The sequence below is a fragment of the Rhamphochromis longiceps genome, linkage group LG18 (genome assembly GCF_057381845.1).
Source record: "Rhamphochromis longiceps isolate RC_006_pf linkage group LG18, R_longiceps_female_GT1.1, whole genome shotgun sequence".
In the NCBI taxonomy this organism is placed as follows: domain Eukaryota; kingdom Metazoa; phylum Chordata; class Actinopteri; order Cichliformes; family Cichlidae; genus Rhamphochromis; species Rhamphochromis longiceps.
In genome coordinates this window covers 7,169,317-7,184,668 of record NC_140574.1, presented here as the reverse complement: position 1 = coordinate 7,184,668, position 15,352 = coordinate 7,169,317, and the positions used below count along the sequence as shown (strand labels likewise).

At 40.9% G+C, this 15,352-nt stretch overlaps 1 protein-coding gene across 5 annotated transcripts in view; it reads right to left on the bottom strand.

The window, feature by feature from the left end:
• pard3ab (par-3 family cell polarity regulator alpha, b) overlaps window positions 1-12,204 on the bottom strand; it is a 250,370-nt gene extending 238,166 nt beyond the window's left edge. For all 5 annotated transcript variants that reach the window (XM_085390426.1, XM_085390427.1, XM_085390428.1 and 2 more), the window contains exon 1: window positions 11,821-12,204. In XM_085390426.1, the coding sequence (XP_085246552.1) occupies window positions 11,821-11,940 (120 nt within the window). In that variant the 5' untranslated portion in view covers window positions 11,941-12,204. The remainder of the gene's footprint in view (window positions 1-11,820) is intronic.
• Between the last annotated feature and the right edge of the window lie 3,148 nt (window positions 12,205-15,352).

The window sequence follows — 15,352 nt, the reverse complement described above, 5'->3', positions numbered from 1 at the left end:
CCTAATTCTTTAGTTGAATCTATTAAGTTTGACAGGTATAACTGAAATGTGTCGTATTTTCACACCAATAAGGTGATTCTCCAAAGGCTGTGTGCAGACTACCCTTCAAAATTTTGAGGAACTGGACAAGTAGAGGACAAAAACAAAGTTGCAGGCCTTAAAATAATAAATCTAAAAGTCATGTCCTTGAGAAATAATCGTGCAAAGACCAAACACAGTACCTGAGAGATGCATCTAGGCCTTCAGTTGATCCCTCTACTGTTCACCTCAACAGAAACCATCTCAGTGAGAGTTTGAGAGCCTCTGTTGGTATTTTTTTATACGTTTTTCTTAATCCAAACTCGTAACTGGTACTGGCAAAAATCTGCAATTGAACTAGTACAACCTTAATATGCACTTCGATCATGCACTTTATGTCTGTGAATCACAAACGGCACAAGAAAGGTTGATATGGCAACGTCAACACAAGTCGACAAAGTTGACAGGATAAAAAAATTAAATTGCAGGCCCTCTGTTAGCTTGAGTACCCACTTGGTGGCGCTATCTAAATGTTGTACATTAACTGGTCAGGCAGAAAGCAGTTTTTCCAGTTGAGCAGCATGCCGATCTCACAGAGCGGTTTCTCCAGATGACTGACATCAGTCTACTGCACGGACATCAGCTCCTCAGCTTTAGCTCACAGGACTAATACGATGAAATTATTTTAAAAACGACCTACACTGCTAGTCTTTAGAATCAGGCATCAGGTGATACCTTTCCATCCATTTTCTTTGTCAACTGCACCAGAAGCAACTGCAACACTCCTACAGTCATCCCGGAGAGGATGAAGAATGGAGTTCAAGGCCCTTGTGTGTCTGTGCTCTGCTTGAAGGCCAATAATCATCTGTCACAGGCACAGCTTTCATTTGGCCTGTCCTATATTTAGCAGACAAAGCCTTATCAGCCTAAGTACTGAATTCAATTTAAAGGGACATCATTAATCTACACTCATAAATCATTTGTGCTATGCTAATGTGGGTTCCTCTTTCCTCTGCTCAACATCAAATTTTCTTTTGCACAAAGCGTAACCTTGCATTTATCTCTGGTTACAACCATGTTTCAAAAATATGAATTATGCCGATGCAGTACCCGCCATCCCTTTGAAATGCATTTGGGTTTCCATGGAGAACATGCCTGGCAGTCTAAGCTTTGCACTTTGCATCACAATACCACCAGGTTTCTCACTTAGCTGCCAGTAATTAACATCTGGCTGAGAATGAGAAAGTCTGTTATGAGGGGGAAAATAAAATTACCTTCTAAGAACACTTATACTGGGAATTCCAGAGGAAAGCAACAACACACAGAAGCAAAACAAGAGTTTGGAAAATCTGAACAAAAATAAAGGGTCAACAGCAGAAAAGCAAGAGAACAGTTTTAGTAAGAATATTCTCCTGACTTAATCAAACATCCAATTTGTAGCACGTTGCACTGAGGGATACGCTACATCTGAGCTGCACTGTCCTGACATTCCTCAGAGACAATCCTCTCCCTGTGCTCAGCAAGCCACACACAGCAAGTCCTTGACATTTCAGTCGGTGTCTGTCCACTTAATGGACAAGGGACAGTCATCCTATGAACAAGGCCAGTCTGCACGCTGAAAACAAATGCACATTCATTTTACATTTATCTGATACTCTGTTCTAAAGCAAATCATGCAGAGTCTGCAAGTAGTAGAGGGCAGATAGGGACTCCACTTCTTGCTAACAAGCACCACAACAGGCCAATAGATCATAAAATAAGCAGTTATAGAGAGTTCTGCTCTACTTGAATCTGAGCTGAAATGGGAGAACAGAAGACCCTGACTGACAGAAAATTCAAATGTAGCAGTTTTGTGAAAAGAAAACATTTTTGACTTACTTTCCTAAAAAAACCAATGAAATGAAAAGCAAAATAATCAGCAAATTCAACATGGAAAATGAATAATATCTTGTGATTTGCAGCCCTATAATTAGGAAAATGATGTGAGCGACCAGTTCTCCCAGCCAGATGCAACTCCAAAGGCAGGTTCACATGCTTTTATAACATAAAGCAAAATTGAAAGAGTGCAAGACATACAATCTTTGCTTAGTTTTAAACCAGAGAAAGGAAAAGGTCCTTCCACACTCTGCCCAAACAGCTCGGGGTCCAAAGAGAATATTGTTCCTTTCTGCTCTACGAGACGTCGTCTAGGCTATGAAACCTCAGCGTTTATTACGGGAGAAAGTTGATGAGTACCCAGCTACACTTGGCCAGCTTAGTATAACTATCAGTTGAGACTGTCTAAATGTTACTGAGGCTGAAGCCACAGAACTCCAGTGTAAATTCACTGCAGGTCAACTGTTGAACCAAATTTTTCTTTAAAAATTAAAAAAAAAAGGCACAAAGATGAATATGGCGCAGTGTTCTCAGTACAAGCAATGACACTGTTCTGTAAGCAATCATTCAAATTGCTAATGGCTTCAATAACATGGACTGCTAAGTTTTCATTTCATACCAGATGTTTTATGGGTCCATTTGTTTTAGAAAACGTACACAGTGTAGCTTTAGTGTTGCTCTACTTAGGGAGGGGAGAATCTAACACTCAAGCCATTACATTTTCTTGATTTCAGCTTCTACAAGGACTTTATTCTCCTGAAAACACTCAGCCACACAATCAGGTTTTTCATAAACATCCTTCTGTGAACACTCTCTTTCATAACGAAACTATTTGGCTATTAGCAGAAAGTTTGACGGACAAAGATGGACAAAAACATGAGCGCAGATGTAGAAACTTTTTTTACTAGCTTCCGGGTCATTCTTCCATGCACAAGTTTACATTCAGGCTCTTCCCTTGTTTATGGAAGAAAGCCTACAGCTGAACAGAATGGGCGGGGAAAAGAAAAATCTTTGACCTCTAAACACCACCCTGTGATGCAAGCATTCATCAAGAGATCTTCGAGTGCTGCTGATAATTTTTGAAGCATCCATCACCTAAAATAGGCTGCTGTCAGCCTGTGTCTGCATGGCCTACTCTGTCTGCAAGGCCGGCCGAGGGATGCAGTTCCATATGGAGCAGACCTTGCTTCACATGGTTGGGCTGCCAATGCTCGGCCGACTGGACCCAAGCCAGATTTCGAGTAATCTGTTTACATCGCACTCTCTCAACTTTAAGCTCTCTGTGCTATTAAGTCTCATGATCTGCTCCCTTATTAACTAAGGCCTCCCTCCATCGTGCTCAAGAGTTCAGTTGGCAAGTTTCATCTTGTGTTCTTCAAGTGATCGAGAGGAAAATTATAAAAAAATATAAATAAAAGTCAGGTTTTCAGGGAGTCAAGTCTAAAGGTCACGTGCAGTATATGCTTCTGTGTAATCTAATCACGCCAGCTGGCAAAGTGGTTAGAGGTACTTCCAAAGGCCACTTTTAAAAGGCCTCCTCCCCAAGAACCTAAAATCACAGAGTGAGGCATGATGTGATAATCCTTGACCAGTTGGGACAAGGATTATGCACATTTTCAGACTCTCCTCAAGGGCGTTCATAGTTACATTTGAGCGTACATTCAGTCTTGCATTAATTCTCACATCCACACATTGACACACAATTACCGCAATATTTAAAAAAAAGGTGCAATGCAGCTGAACACCTACACCCCCAAGGCATTTCAGACCCTAACAAGCAACCTGAAAAGCACCATGGCACCTGAAGATATTTAAGTATTAATATTAGTGCCTTAAAATCTAACTGAAGTTGAGATATGAAATCTGAGATCTAAAGTCTACAGTTCTTCTACATCCTGAATACCAATGTATTGGTAATGTTCCCAATACAACTAGTAAGAAGATTATTAGCTGCACCATAACATCTGCAACGCCGCTCACAGAACTGAAAAACCGCATCTTATTTACATTTGGTTTCTAGTTTAAGGTTGTGTCCTTGGACACCACCACACCGCTTCCAGAGGGGCTGTCATTTTTCAATTGCATTCCCTGAAACTGCCAGCCTGGCCACTCGCATGTCTGTGACGCACGCTGTATCTCATCCACTGACTTGAAATGGCACCAGTTCAATGGAAATTTCATCTTGATTATATTTAAGATTGTACTGGCGTGGCTGAACGCCCTGTGCAGAATGGCATGCTAGCCGCAGCTGAGGTTTTTCTTCCACCAAATGCATTTTCAGATTCATCAGGATGGTCAGTCGAAGTCGGAATTGGCCTCCTCACACCAGGGAACAAATTCAAAATAAAAACCCCATCAGTTTTGGGGGGGAAAAGAAAACTACAAGCGACCATGAACCCTTTAACAAAAACATTTCTTTGGAGAGCTAACACTAAGCACTCGTGATGATCCTCAACACGATAGGCTGCTCAGTTGCTCTCTGAGCAAGTTTGAGGTCCAAGATGAAAACACAATCACTTAAATTCAAGTGGTTCTAGGAAGCAATCTAAAATGTAGCAGCTGTGCTGGGATAGCTCCAGAGCCCTACAAGGAGATAACCCTAAAGTCGAGAATGAATAATATTAGGATAGTATTTTTTTTTTGAGCTGCTCCCTTTAGGGGTCAACACAGCAGATCACCTGCCTCCATCACACCTATCCCTAGCATCCTGTCACACCGACAACCAAGAACCTCCTCTGAGGTCTTCTCTTTTCCTCCTGCCAGGCAGCTCCATATTCAAAATCCTTTGTCCAGTATATCCACTGTCCTTCCTTTACACATGTCCAAACCATCATAAAGCCTGAGCTAAGAAAATGATGATGAAGAAAGTCAATTTAAAAAACTTATATGTCAATATAATGTTAATTATTATAAATAACCCCATGAAACTTGTCAGTATAAAAGATTTTCACCAAGTTTTCCCAACAACCGTTTGAACTTGCAGCAATAGTTTAATCTTCTGTCGGGGTTGCCTTAATGATTGTGCGTCTTAACACAGATTTCTTGTGTTACAGGCAATTTAAAGAAGTGTCAATTTAATATTCATGTGCTAACTTTAAAGTAAACAGCTGTGGATAACAACATGAGCTTAACTTCTGAAATGTAAATGAACTTCAAAAGAAGCAGCAGTCTTCCCACAATGTGAGAACTCTGCAGTCAGCACTTTACAACCTCATACTTAGCATTTCGCTCCCTCTCCGCCTAAACAGTTGTTCTTCCCCAATAGTGACTCCAGTGCTGCTGGGGTGTCTCCTCCTGAGAAAAGCCCAGCGGCAACTGACGATAGTGACTCTTCTTTATTTTCTTTATTTTCTAAATCACATCAGTGTCACGATATGCAACATGATAAGGATAACAGCTCGCTTGTATAATGCCTTACAGTGAAGCAGCGTTTTGTAACGGGGGTGGAGCATTCAGAATGCACAGCACAGCAAAGAAGCACAGTGGGAAAAGTGGTAACGTGAGCGTCATCATGTGACGCAGAACAGGCAGACTTTCTCACAACCTCTGGGAAAAAAGACGAGCTGCTCTCGATAACCATCCCTTTAGCTGTTTAAAGCCAGTGATTTCACACTTAAAATTCTTAAATTGCAAAAACTCTGTTTATATACTTGGATCATCTCAACCTGATTTTTGTATTATTATTATTCCACATTCACACAGGAAGCCTCACTTTGCTCATTTTCTTTCAACCGCTCATTCATCCCAGCGTGTCTTTAACAGGCTCCTTTAGGAAATGAAACGCTGTGCCAGGTCATGTTTTAGAACATTTTTCACAGTAGTTTGGTCAAGGGCAAAGTCAGCGGCCCGGGGATCATCAGCGAAGCTTTTAATCCTGCACTGTGCTCGTTTTGGAAGCAGGAAACCCTGGCTGGTACAGCCTGGTGACATGAGGATCAAACAGTTGAACTGTAAAATTTTTAAGGTTTGTGACCTGACACGAGGGAGAGCTACTGCACAGTCACATCTTTAGGTTTAGCTAGTTCCAAGGACAAAAATCAGTTCAACGTCTCTGAAGTGCATAAAGATCTTTCCACATAAACTTAAACAGGATATGGTTCTTTTCTGATGGAAATTGTTCAGGTAAGCGATGCTGCCTGGATAAGCATTAATGCTCCCTGTACATTCACATTACTCTCACAAGTCAGACACTAGAAACCTCAACGACAAGACTGTTAGTGTCCAGTCTGACTGCGCACGTCGGCCTCAGTCAGGAAATGGATAGAAAAGGTTACATAAGTTTCTCTGAGACCTGAACTTGAATAATATCGCTTTAGATAGGAAGGACTACTCATCTTCCTGCCAGAGTTGGAATAAATAGCTCAAAGTATGCTTGGCACGTACACGCCCCATATGCAAACAAATATAACCACGTACTGTTTAGATGTTTCGATAATGTCAAACTGAGTCAGTACTTTGGAAATACCCCGATAACATCAATAACACTATTCTTGCATAGCTGGCAAGAAAACAGGAGGAATAAACAAGTTTTACTGACGTACAAGCAAAACGTGATCAAGCAAACCGCTATATGCCAAAACAGGTGCTAGGTGTTTGACGACTGTGGCAAACAGAAGGAACTTTAATGATAAGAATCACATGGAAACAACCCACAGAATAAACCACATCAAAAGCAGACCAGAGACACTTCACTCTAACAAACCCTGAGTGAATGCTGCCTTAGCAGAGCACACTTGTCATTCAGGCTTTTTCTGCTCACACTTTGCACTCCAATGGATACATGACACCATCCTTCATCGATACCATGCCAAGCGTAATGTACCATTTCATGCATGCAATTGTGTTGCTTGTTTGAACAAAAATGGGGCCAGCCTCAATAGCTGTAACTTTCGCTTTAAAGATGAAGAATACATCTAGTGGAAAACATTTTAATCCATTAGCGTATGACCAGAACAGCGGCGGTTAACTCTCACACGACACGCACTAGCGCATATCTCCAGGCTCAGTCGGCCATCAAAGGCCGATGCACACTAATTAAAAACAGTCATTTGTGTAATGAATTGTGTAATATCTTGAGCACACTAAAGCACATTGAAATGACATCAGGATAAGATTAAAAGGAAAAAACCGACAGATTGGGCTCAGTCAACAGCAGTTGACAGCTGCTCAAATGTGATGATTTTCTGAGCTTGAGCCACACTGAGGGAGGTTTTTCCACCAAAGTGTCAACTCTGACACTTGATCAAACCCTTTATCCTTTTTATATCCTTTTTTTTTTTTTTTTTTTTTTTTAAAGTAAGCTCCCCCCCCACCCAAAAAAAAATCCATAATTTTTAAAGGCCAGTAGGGCTGGGCCATATGTTAGCTTGTGCAACCAAAGCACAATTTTTTGTAGAACATGCTGCAAGCGGGCCGTCGTGGCGAAGGGAGGAAACACCGCAAACTAGGGCTGTGCGATATGACCAAAATCTCATATCCCGATATAAGACATCTATCGTCCGATAACGATATAAATCACAAAAATTTAACATTTTCTGTAAATTCTGCAAATCTCGCTTGGCTGAAGTGTTTCCAGCTGGGCGTCGTGTACCTGGAGTCGAGTGTTGTAATCGATGTATGAAACGAGACATTTTTAGACATAAGTTGTAACGGCCGCCATGTTCTTTGTGAGTATTTATTACACGGCGTGCTGCGGGGAAACGCCTGTTCTAACGTTTGAGTCTAAGGTTTATTTTTTAGCACCTGGCGGCTCTTTTTTGCTTCTCATCCGTAAATAATCTGCTCTTTCACGTGATTCAGTTTATTTTGAAAAGTCTCAACAGGATCTTGAGCTTTATTGTGAAAGGTTTATGTAGAAAATAAACAAGCAGACACGCGATGGTTTTACCGTCGTTGTTGCTAACGACAACGCATAAAAACAGGCGCTTGTCCGTCTGTAGTGTGGCTATATTAAATATAAGAGAAAGAGAGAACTTTAAGAGATGAATATAGACACTGCAGTGTCCATCAAAACGATGAAAAAATATTGCCGTAAACAGCTTTTTTTGCGACACCACAAAACAAACAATAGCGTAAAATGAAACAATAGATGTTTTTATATCGTCATCCCATATATAACGTTATATCGAACAGCCCTACCGCAAACCTATTTCATCTAGTGCTGTCGGCGTTAATCTCGGTAAAATGACGTTAATGCCATAACTGCATTAACGCGGCAAATCTCCGTTAATGAGTTACCGCGGATTGCCCCGTGCTTGGGGCTGGACGGCGTTAACGAGCTAACAGCACTAATGTGTTTGAAGCAGAAGCAGTTGTTGGAGTACAACAAAGCAGTTAAAGCACGTGAAGAGGCGTCCGCTTCAACTAGCGTGGTGGTGAGGCCAAAGAACAGCTGCTTGCTTAAGTGAAAATAAATTGATTTTTTTTTAACTAATAAAGTTGTGGAGTTGTAAAGTACTTTGTCTCGTGTCAATTATATTGTCAGTATACAGTTATTGCAAATTTTCAAATATATATCGTAATAAATATTTTTGGCCATATTGCCCTGCCCTAAAGACCAGTTTCCTCTAGTTACATACATGCCACTGGTAATGAAATAATCATGAGTGTGCTTATCAGCATTTTGCAGTTGAGATAAATGGGAAATATTTTTTTTAATTTGTTTAAGCCATCTGCTTCTATTGTCTGGAACAGGTCAACGTCATGTTAAATCTCTGCCTCAATGGTCAAGTATGAACACAATAGCCCAGACACTGCCAGAGGAAGCATCAGCAGTGTGAAACTGTACATGCTCGTGGGCTGTGCGCTCGTGTGGAAATGACCTAACAGACACCTGATATCTAGAGGAGGATTGTGGGCGTTGGGAACAATCCAACAAAAAATATTATCAAAAAATTTCCTGACATGCCAACATTCCAGCCCCTTTAAGGTTTGGAGCAATACACCATCAGTTTTCAAGCACAGGGTCTAATATTTAAAAGCTGTTTCCACACTCTTGGTTAAATGGTGAACATTAGAGATTATCCGCATTATGATCTGTGGAAGGAAAAATGAGAGTGGAAGATCATCTGACACAATATTTTTTCTCCTAGGCGTTGAGAGAAATTAAAGCTTTTTGCTCTCGAGTGCAGTCAGATGTCTAAGTGAGAGCACTGTACAATGTAAACAGTTATCCTTGTGTCCTCATCTTTCTAATTCCATGCTTATGAGATGGCAAAAGGCCCTCAGAAGTGCACTTTTCCCTTTTCTGCAGGAAGCATTCCTCTCTAATGACAGGGGAAGTTACAAGAAGGTCCATGCAAACAGTGAACCAGGAGAAAACACCCAACATAAATTTGGTCATCTTATTAAAAGGTGGGTCGAGCAAAAAAGCTGTGATCTTCAACACGACATCTGTGGCCAACAAACTTCCTGAGACTCTTGCTCAAAGCTAGGTTGCGACGAAAAGGGCTGGGTGGGGTTCAAGCAATAAACGCAGATATAAGAGGATAAAGTGACTAAAGTGTTGTGGATTTAAAGTTGTGGGTGAGGAGTGCGTGAAGAGCTCTGGTTTATTTTATTTAGATCAAAAGTGGCCTCGGTGCCACCGCTCCCACCACAGTTCCATCGACTGGCGTTAAAAAGCGGCAAAGTCGAGTTTTCCAGACGATCGCCCTTTGCTAAATTGTGACAATAGTCTAAAAACATAGCTATTAAAGTTAAGTGAGCTTCTAGCCAAGTTCAACAACAATTTCAGCTAGTAACCACAAAAAAAGTCATGTGTAGCACCAGGCAATAAATCTAACCTTACTACTGTGAAGCCTGATTTAAATGGGATTTTTTCCAGACCTTACAAATTGTGTTACAAGTCAAGTCAGCCTTTAGGTTCAGCACATTATACATAACACAATCTATGCTCTCAGAATCTTACAAAGATTCAATCTCCCCAATAATCACAAAGAAAATAATATTGTTCAAACTGCTTTTGGGTTAGGTAGCAAATTTTGTACTTTTTCACGAGGAAAATCTGTCCTTTCTTTTTGTCTAGAAGAGGTGTAGAAGATTGTGTCTAGATTTTAAGTGAAGTGTCAGCCTATTTGCTGGCTAGTTTTCTGTCTTACAGCTGCAGCAATCTGAAACTTGAAAGTCAGTGGAAATCTGTTACATCCCAGTCACAGAAATCACATATGGGACAAATACAACTGCACACACCAGCCTCTATAACATCATGTTAATCACACAGTTCCACTTTGACATTGCAGCTCATGCCCTACTACCCACGCCTGCTTTCAAGGAAAAATGCCACTGATAAAATAAAAAAAATAAAAAAGGTTTCACGTTGTAAAACTATTTAAGAAATGCTCCAATCCTGCACGTCACTCAACCTTCTTCACAACGCTTTACTGAGTTAGTATTGTTTCAGCACACAAGGTTCACAGAGCAACTCTTTAAACCTGCCTCTCAACATGCAGAGATCTTATCCTGGCTGCTGAAGCTGAATTATTCAAAAGGAGAGGGAGAGGAGAATACAGTAGGACTTCTAGGTGGGTCACTATCATTACAGCAGAAAGAGATGAGCTTAAACTTAGCACACGGATGGGAAAAGCATTCATAAATTATGAAACCCGAGTTGCTGCTTAAGGTTTGTTCCTTAAAGGAGACTAGCCCGTTATTCACAAGTATTCAAATTACATCCACTGATAATTTGCAGCAACTTCAATTCTTTGAAATAGCTGGAATAATAATAAAACTACTACCTGTAACATCTAACCAACTAATGGCATAATATCCATCAAGGGAATGACATAAGGATCAAAAGTGTTCTTAAAGCAGGAATATGTAAAAGCTTTAGTCACTCCAAGCCATGACTCCATTGAATATTTCAACACTGTAAGTGAATATTTATCAGATTATGATGATGTAAATGGTCAGCGCTACTGGAAACAATATTCTATGATCCTGCTGTTCCCCGGCATCATCTTATCTCACTAGACAACCTCGAACACTAAGATAATTCAGAGGTTATCTGCAGCTACAAATTTTCTTTTCTTTCCATTTTATCTGCATGATTTATGTGTCAGGTCCATCACATCTCCCAACAGTCAGCTGGAACTGGCTCTGCAGTTTCCCTGTCCGTCCTGCAGGGCCCAGTGCCTGCTCACCCAGCCGTGCAGCTGAAGACAGCTCCTTCTCTGATGATTCTACCTACAGCCTTACATAACTTTTCAAAAAGTCCCCGAGTGTGATCCTCCTCTCCCTATTTTCTCTTGCATTGCTGATTTGCTCCATCATTACCTGCACATACCAACTGAACCTTCAAGCCACTATGATGAACCAAATAAAAGAGCAGAAACGTGGTTCTTTAGTCCCTTTCTTCAAACGGGATATATACATTAGGCCTCTCCAGTTGCTAATTGCACTGACCTGGTGCCAAATCACCTCAGTCCTGCAAGTCCTCCTCCTGCAGCCTGCTGGCTAACTCGCTAGTAGGCTAATCTCTGCTGGCAACTTTCAGAGGCACGACCCCGTGGACTTGCAACTTGGATGCGAAGTCTACAAAAAGTGCGTGCCCAGATCGGCGTTAGAAATTCACGTTTTATGCTTCGAGGTTGCAGCCAAACGCGGACCGCTGTGTTGTGTGCCGCAGTTAGAAATCCCTGTGGAAGTTTTGTGGGTTTACAAACACAAGAACCACAATGGCGGTGCGCCTTTCTTTGAAAGCACCAACACACGGGCGAATGCACACACGCTCACGGTTTGGAGATGAGCAAATTGTGCAAAGCAAGCGCAAGAGAGTAAATACAAGCCCCTCTTTTTGTTCACCCCCTCTTCTTTGCATCTGTGTGAACTTTGCGCCATATTGAGCGTGCCCGCAGAGCCTGCCTGCACGGCGCAATATTGTTTCCAGGAAAACAAAAGCCGCAAGAAAACAAAGTAGCCGCCACTCACCTTGGCGATAGCCTTCTTATATCTCATGACAGCCTGCTGGATGAGTGTGTGGACTTTAATATTCCCATCCCCGCACGGCACAACCACCCGGGTCCTGCCAAAACACACCGTGACTTTCATGGTTTAGTATCCGAGATCTTCACCAGATTCGGAGCAAAACCGAGAAGAGAGGAGGAGGAGAAATCCGCGAGAAAATTAAAAGGAGCATGGGTTTTTCGTTTGCTCTGCTCCGAGGCTGTCCCGGTATTCCTTCACAGAAGCGAGAGCTAACGGTCTTTCCGCCTCTCCCCGCCGGACGACATTGTTTTCTGCGTGTTTTCAGACCACCTGTTTAGCTGTGTCTCTCTCTCTCCTTCCTTCCTTCCCTCTCTCGATCCCAATCCCTCTCTCGATCCCAATCCCTCTCTCTCCCTCTCTCTCTGCTGAGCTAATGCGCGGTCATATGTTGCCTTCACGTGCACCTGGTAAAGTTTAACTAAAGTTGACCAACTTAAATCAATTAAAGAAAAATCTATTTTAGCAATCAGTGCTCGACTTGGACCAGTTTGTTACAATCTAGCTATATCAGTCGGTAGAATGTGGTTATTTCATTTACCATACAAGTTAAGGTTTATTCTATTGATCAGTTTATATTGAACCCTAAGCTTATCCAAAGAGGCTTTGTCCTTCCCCAAAAGAAAAATAACCAAGACCTCATTAAAAATTCTATTTTTTTAAGTAGATTTTCATTTACTCGGGTATAAAGTTAATTTTATTTCCCGAAAGGCCAGAAAAATAGGTAAAATGCACAGATTTCAGTTAGGTACATTAACACAGACTCATTACCAAAAAACAATTTTGACCATGGAAAAAAACGCTGTTGGCCAAAATGTTTTTCTTGAGAAACTGAAATAAAACACGGACATGATGATACACACAGATACCACAACCTATTAGAGGTAGAACTGCTATTTCAGGATTGCAGGCCTTACGAGCGGGACTTAAATGCAACCTCTAGTAGTGATGGCCGGAGTTGCACCGTGACTCCGCGCTGTGGTCAGTGTGGGTAATGTTTGGCGCCCACGGGGCAGCGGAGGGAAGAAATAATGAGAATCGACACACTGAATGAAAATAAAGCCGAAACCAGCAACTTACTGTGTTTGTAATTCTGCCTTACAAGGACAGAAAGCTGTGTGAAATCCTCCAAAGTGAAACACTTTTGTTTCTGTGACTTAAGAAGCTGCTTTAAAGTTAAGAATTGAGTTTGGTTTTAAAGGACGAATTAGGATTAGGCAGAGATTAAGTTTGGTAATAGGAAATGACTTAATAAGTAATTAAAGACTTGGGAATTATGTGTGTTTCCACCACCAGTGCACATTTCTTTTTTTACTCAGTGAAGTATACTTTATTTTTTCCAACATCTAATTTGATGAGACGCCACTTATTAAAAGTTTCGTGTGTACCCAGCCCTTTACTACTTTTGTCTACTGCCTCACCTGGGATTAAAACAAGCCCCTTTACAAAAACCAGTCCAAACCCATGTGGGGAGCTTTCAGGAACAGCTTCCTCAGAACATGCATGGATCACATGGATCGCCTTCCTCTGGCTGAACACAGTGAGTTATAGTGCCAAGAAAGGATGCAGTGCGAGGTTTAGTACAAGAAAAGAGAACTGCTGAATTTGAAGTATGCAGAAAGTGTGTGTGTGGTTTATATGGTCAGTGTTTCAACAGGATCGCTCCATCATGTAGTGCCAGCATGCAGCTGGGAGGCTATTTTAACTCTTAACACAGCTGGAGTACTCACAGGCCACCAACCACAGCCACAGCAGCTGTCGCAATGGATTAAACAACCTCACCTTTGGATATATGAGCACTTGTTTATCATCATTTGCACAAAACATAACAGAGGAAATGTGCAATCACACTGTCATAACAAAAGAAAGTAACCTATAATTATAGTGAGGGGGGCAAATGAAGAAACATCTCACTGACGTTCTGGTACAGATATATGTAGCTGCAGAGCAACAGTGGATCCAGTTTCTACAACAAGCAAAGGGGTGAAGGGGAAAATGGCTTTGGCCTTCAACCTTTCTAGAGAAAGCAAGAACAGGTTAGAAAATCCACCAAATAAAGGGATATCCTGGCAAACAAAACAAGCAACAGTCATTGGCTGGCATTTATTCTATATTAAAAACAGCAGGAGTAAAAACAATAATGAGATGCAGAAGATGTAGAAGCTGACCATGAGTCAATTTTTCAGATGATTACACTTCCCAAAGTCTAAAATTAACTTCCATTCTTAATAGACAAGAAAGCCTGTATTTGATATACCCCACAAGTAACCACACACAGTACCATCAAGAAGTATTTGATCCCTTCCTGATTTCTTATTCATTTACATATTTCTCACACTTTCACGTTTCAGATCATGAAACACATTTTAATATTTTATAACAATAACAAAGTCAAGCAGGCTAAAAGATCTTAAAAAGCAACACATCATGGCCCGAGTTAAAAAAAAACCTAAAAGTCCTTGACATCTATCAGTCCGGAAGGGCTACAAAGCCATTTCTAAAACGTTGTTTCTCCAGTGAATCATGGTGAGAGCCCTTATGGACAAACGGAGAAAACTTGGAACAGTGCTGAATCTTCCTGGAAGTTACAGCCTACTAGAATTATGCATTGACGACTCATCCACGAGGGCACAAAAGAACAAGGAGGCCTCACTTGCCTCAGTTAAGATCATGATTCATGAATAATGCTACATGTTACTGATCTCCAAGACTTTTGGAAAAATATTCTGTGAACTGGCGATATATACACTCTAAAGTTTTTTGGAAGGTTTCAATCATGTTACAATTGTTATAAAACTAACAAAGCATTTTATAACAGGAACTTTATACCAGCAGTTAAATATGATGGTGGTAGTGTGATGGGCTGCTACAAACTTCAATCTGTAATATAATTAATGTCTTGAGATACGCAAGCTAAAAAGCTCCTAGTTTCAAGAGGATTTAAAATTAAGTATCCACCAGTCAACATAACCAAGGACCATATGTGTTTCAGTAGTGACCTCTTGTGGTGCACTGCTGTGGTACCTCTTTAAGATGATTTTAAATCTTATTTGGCATAACCTTTATTAAAAGAGCAAATATACTACTTCTTGGTAAGCTCAGTTATGGCATTTATAGAATTTCCTATGTGTATTGCACTTATTTAATATCAGTGTTTCCCCAAACAGAAACATCTTCCATTTGCAATTTCAATGAAAATATAGTATATGGTTTTAGGATGCACAGTAAGCACAATAAACGCCATAGGAGATGGGCCTACCCCTTTGCAGACATTACCTGCAGTCTTTCACTTGGTACAAGATGCTACAATTGATCTTTTTAATCTGCAAATTAATACTTGGAAAAAACACAGCTATAAAGCCTCTGTATCTTCATCATTTTGTGTATGGTTATCATGAGATGACATTACTTTACCCTCACATTTTAAACTTTGACTTTCCCGAAAAAGGCCATGCATCTTCCAGAAATATGGCAGTCA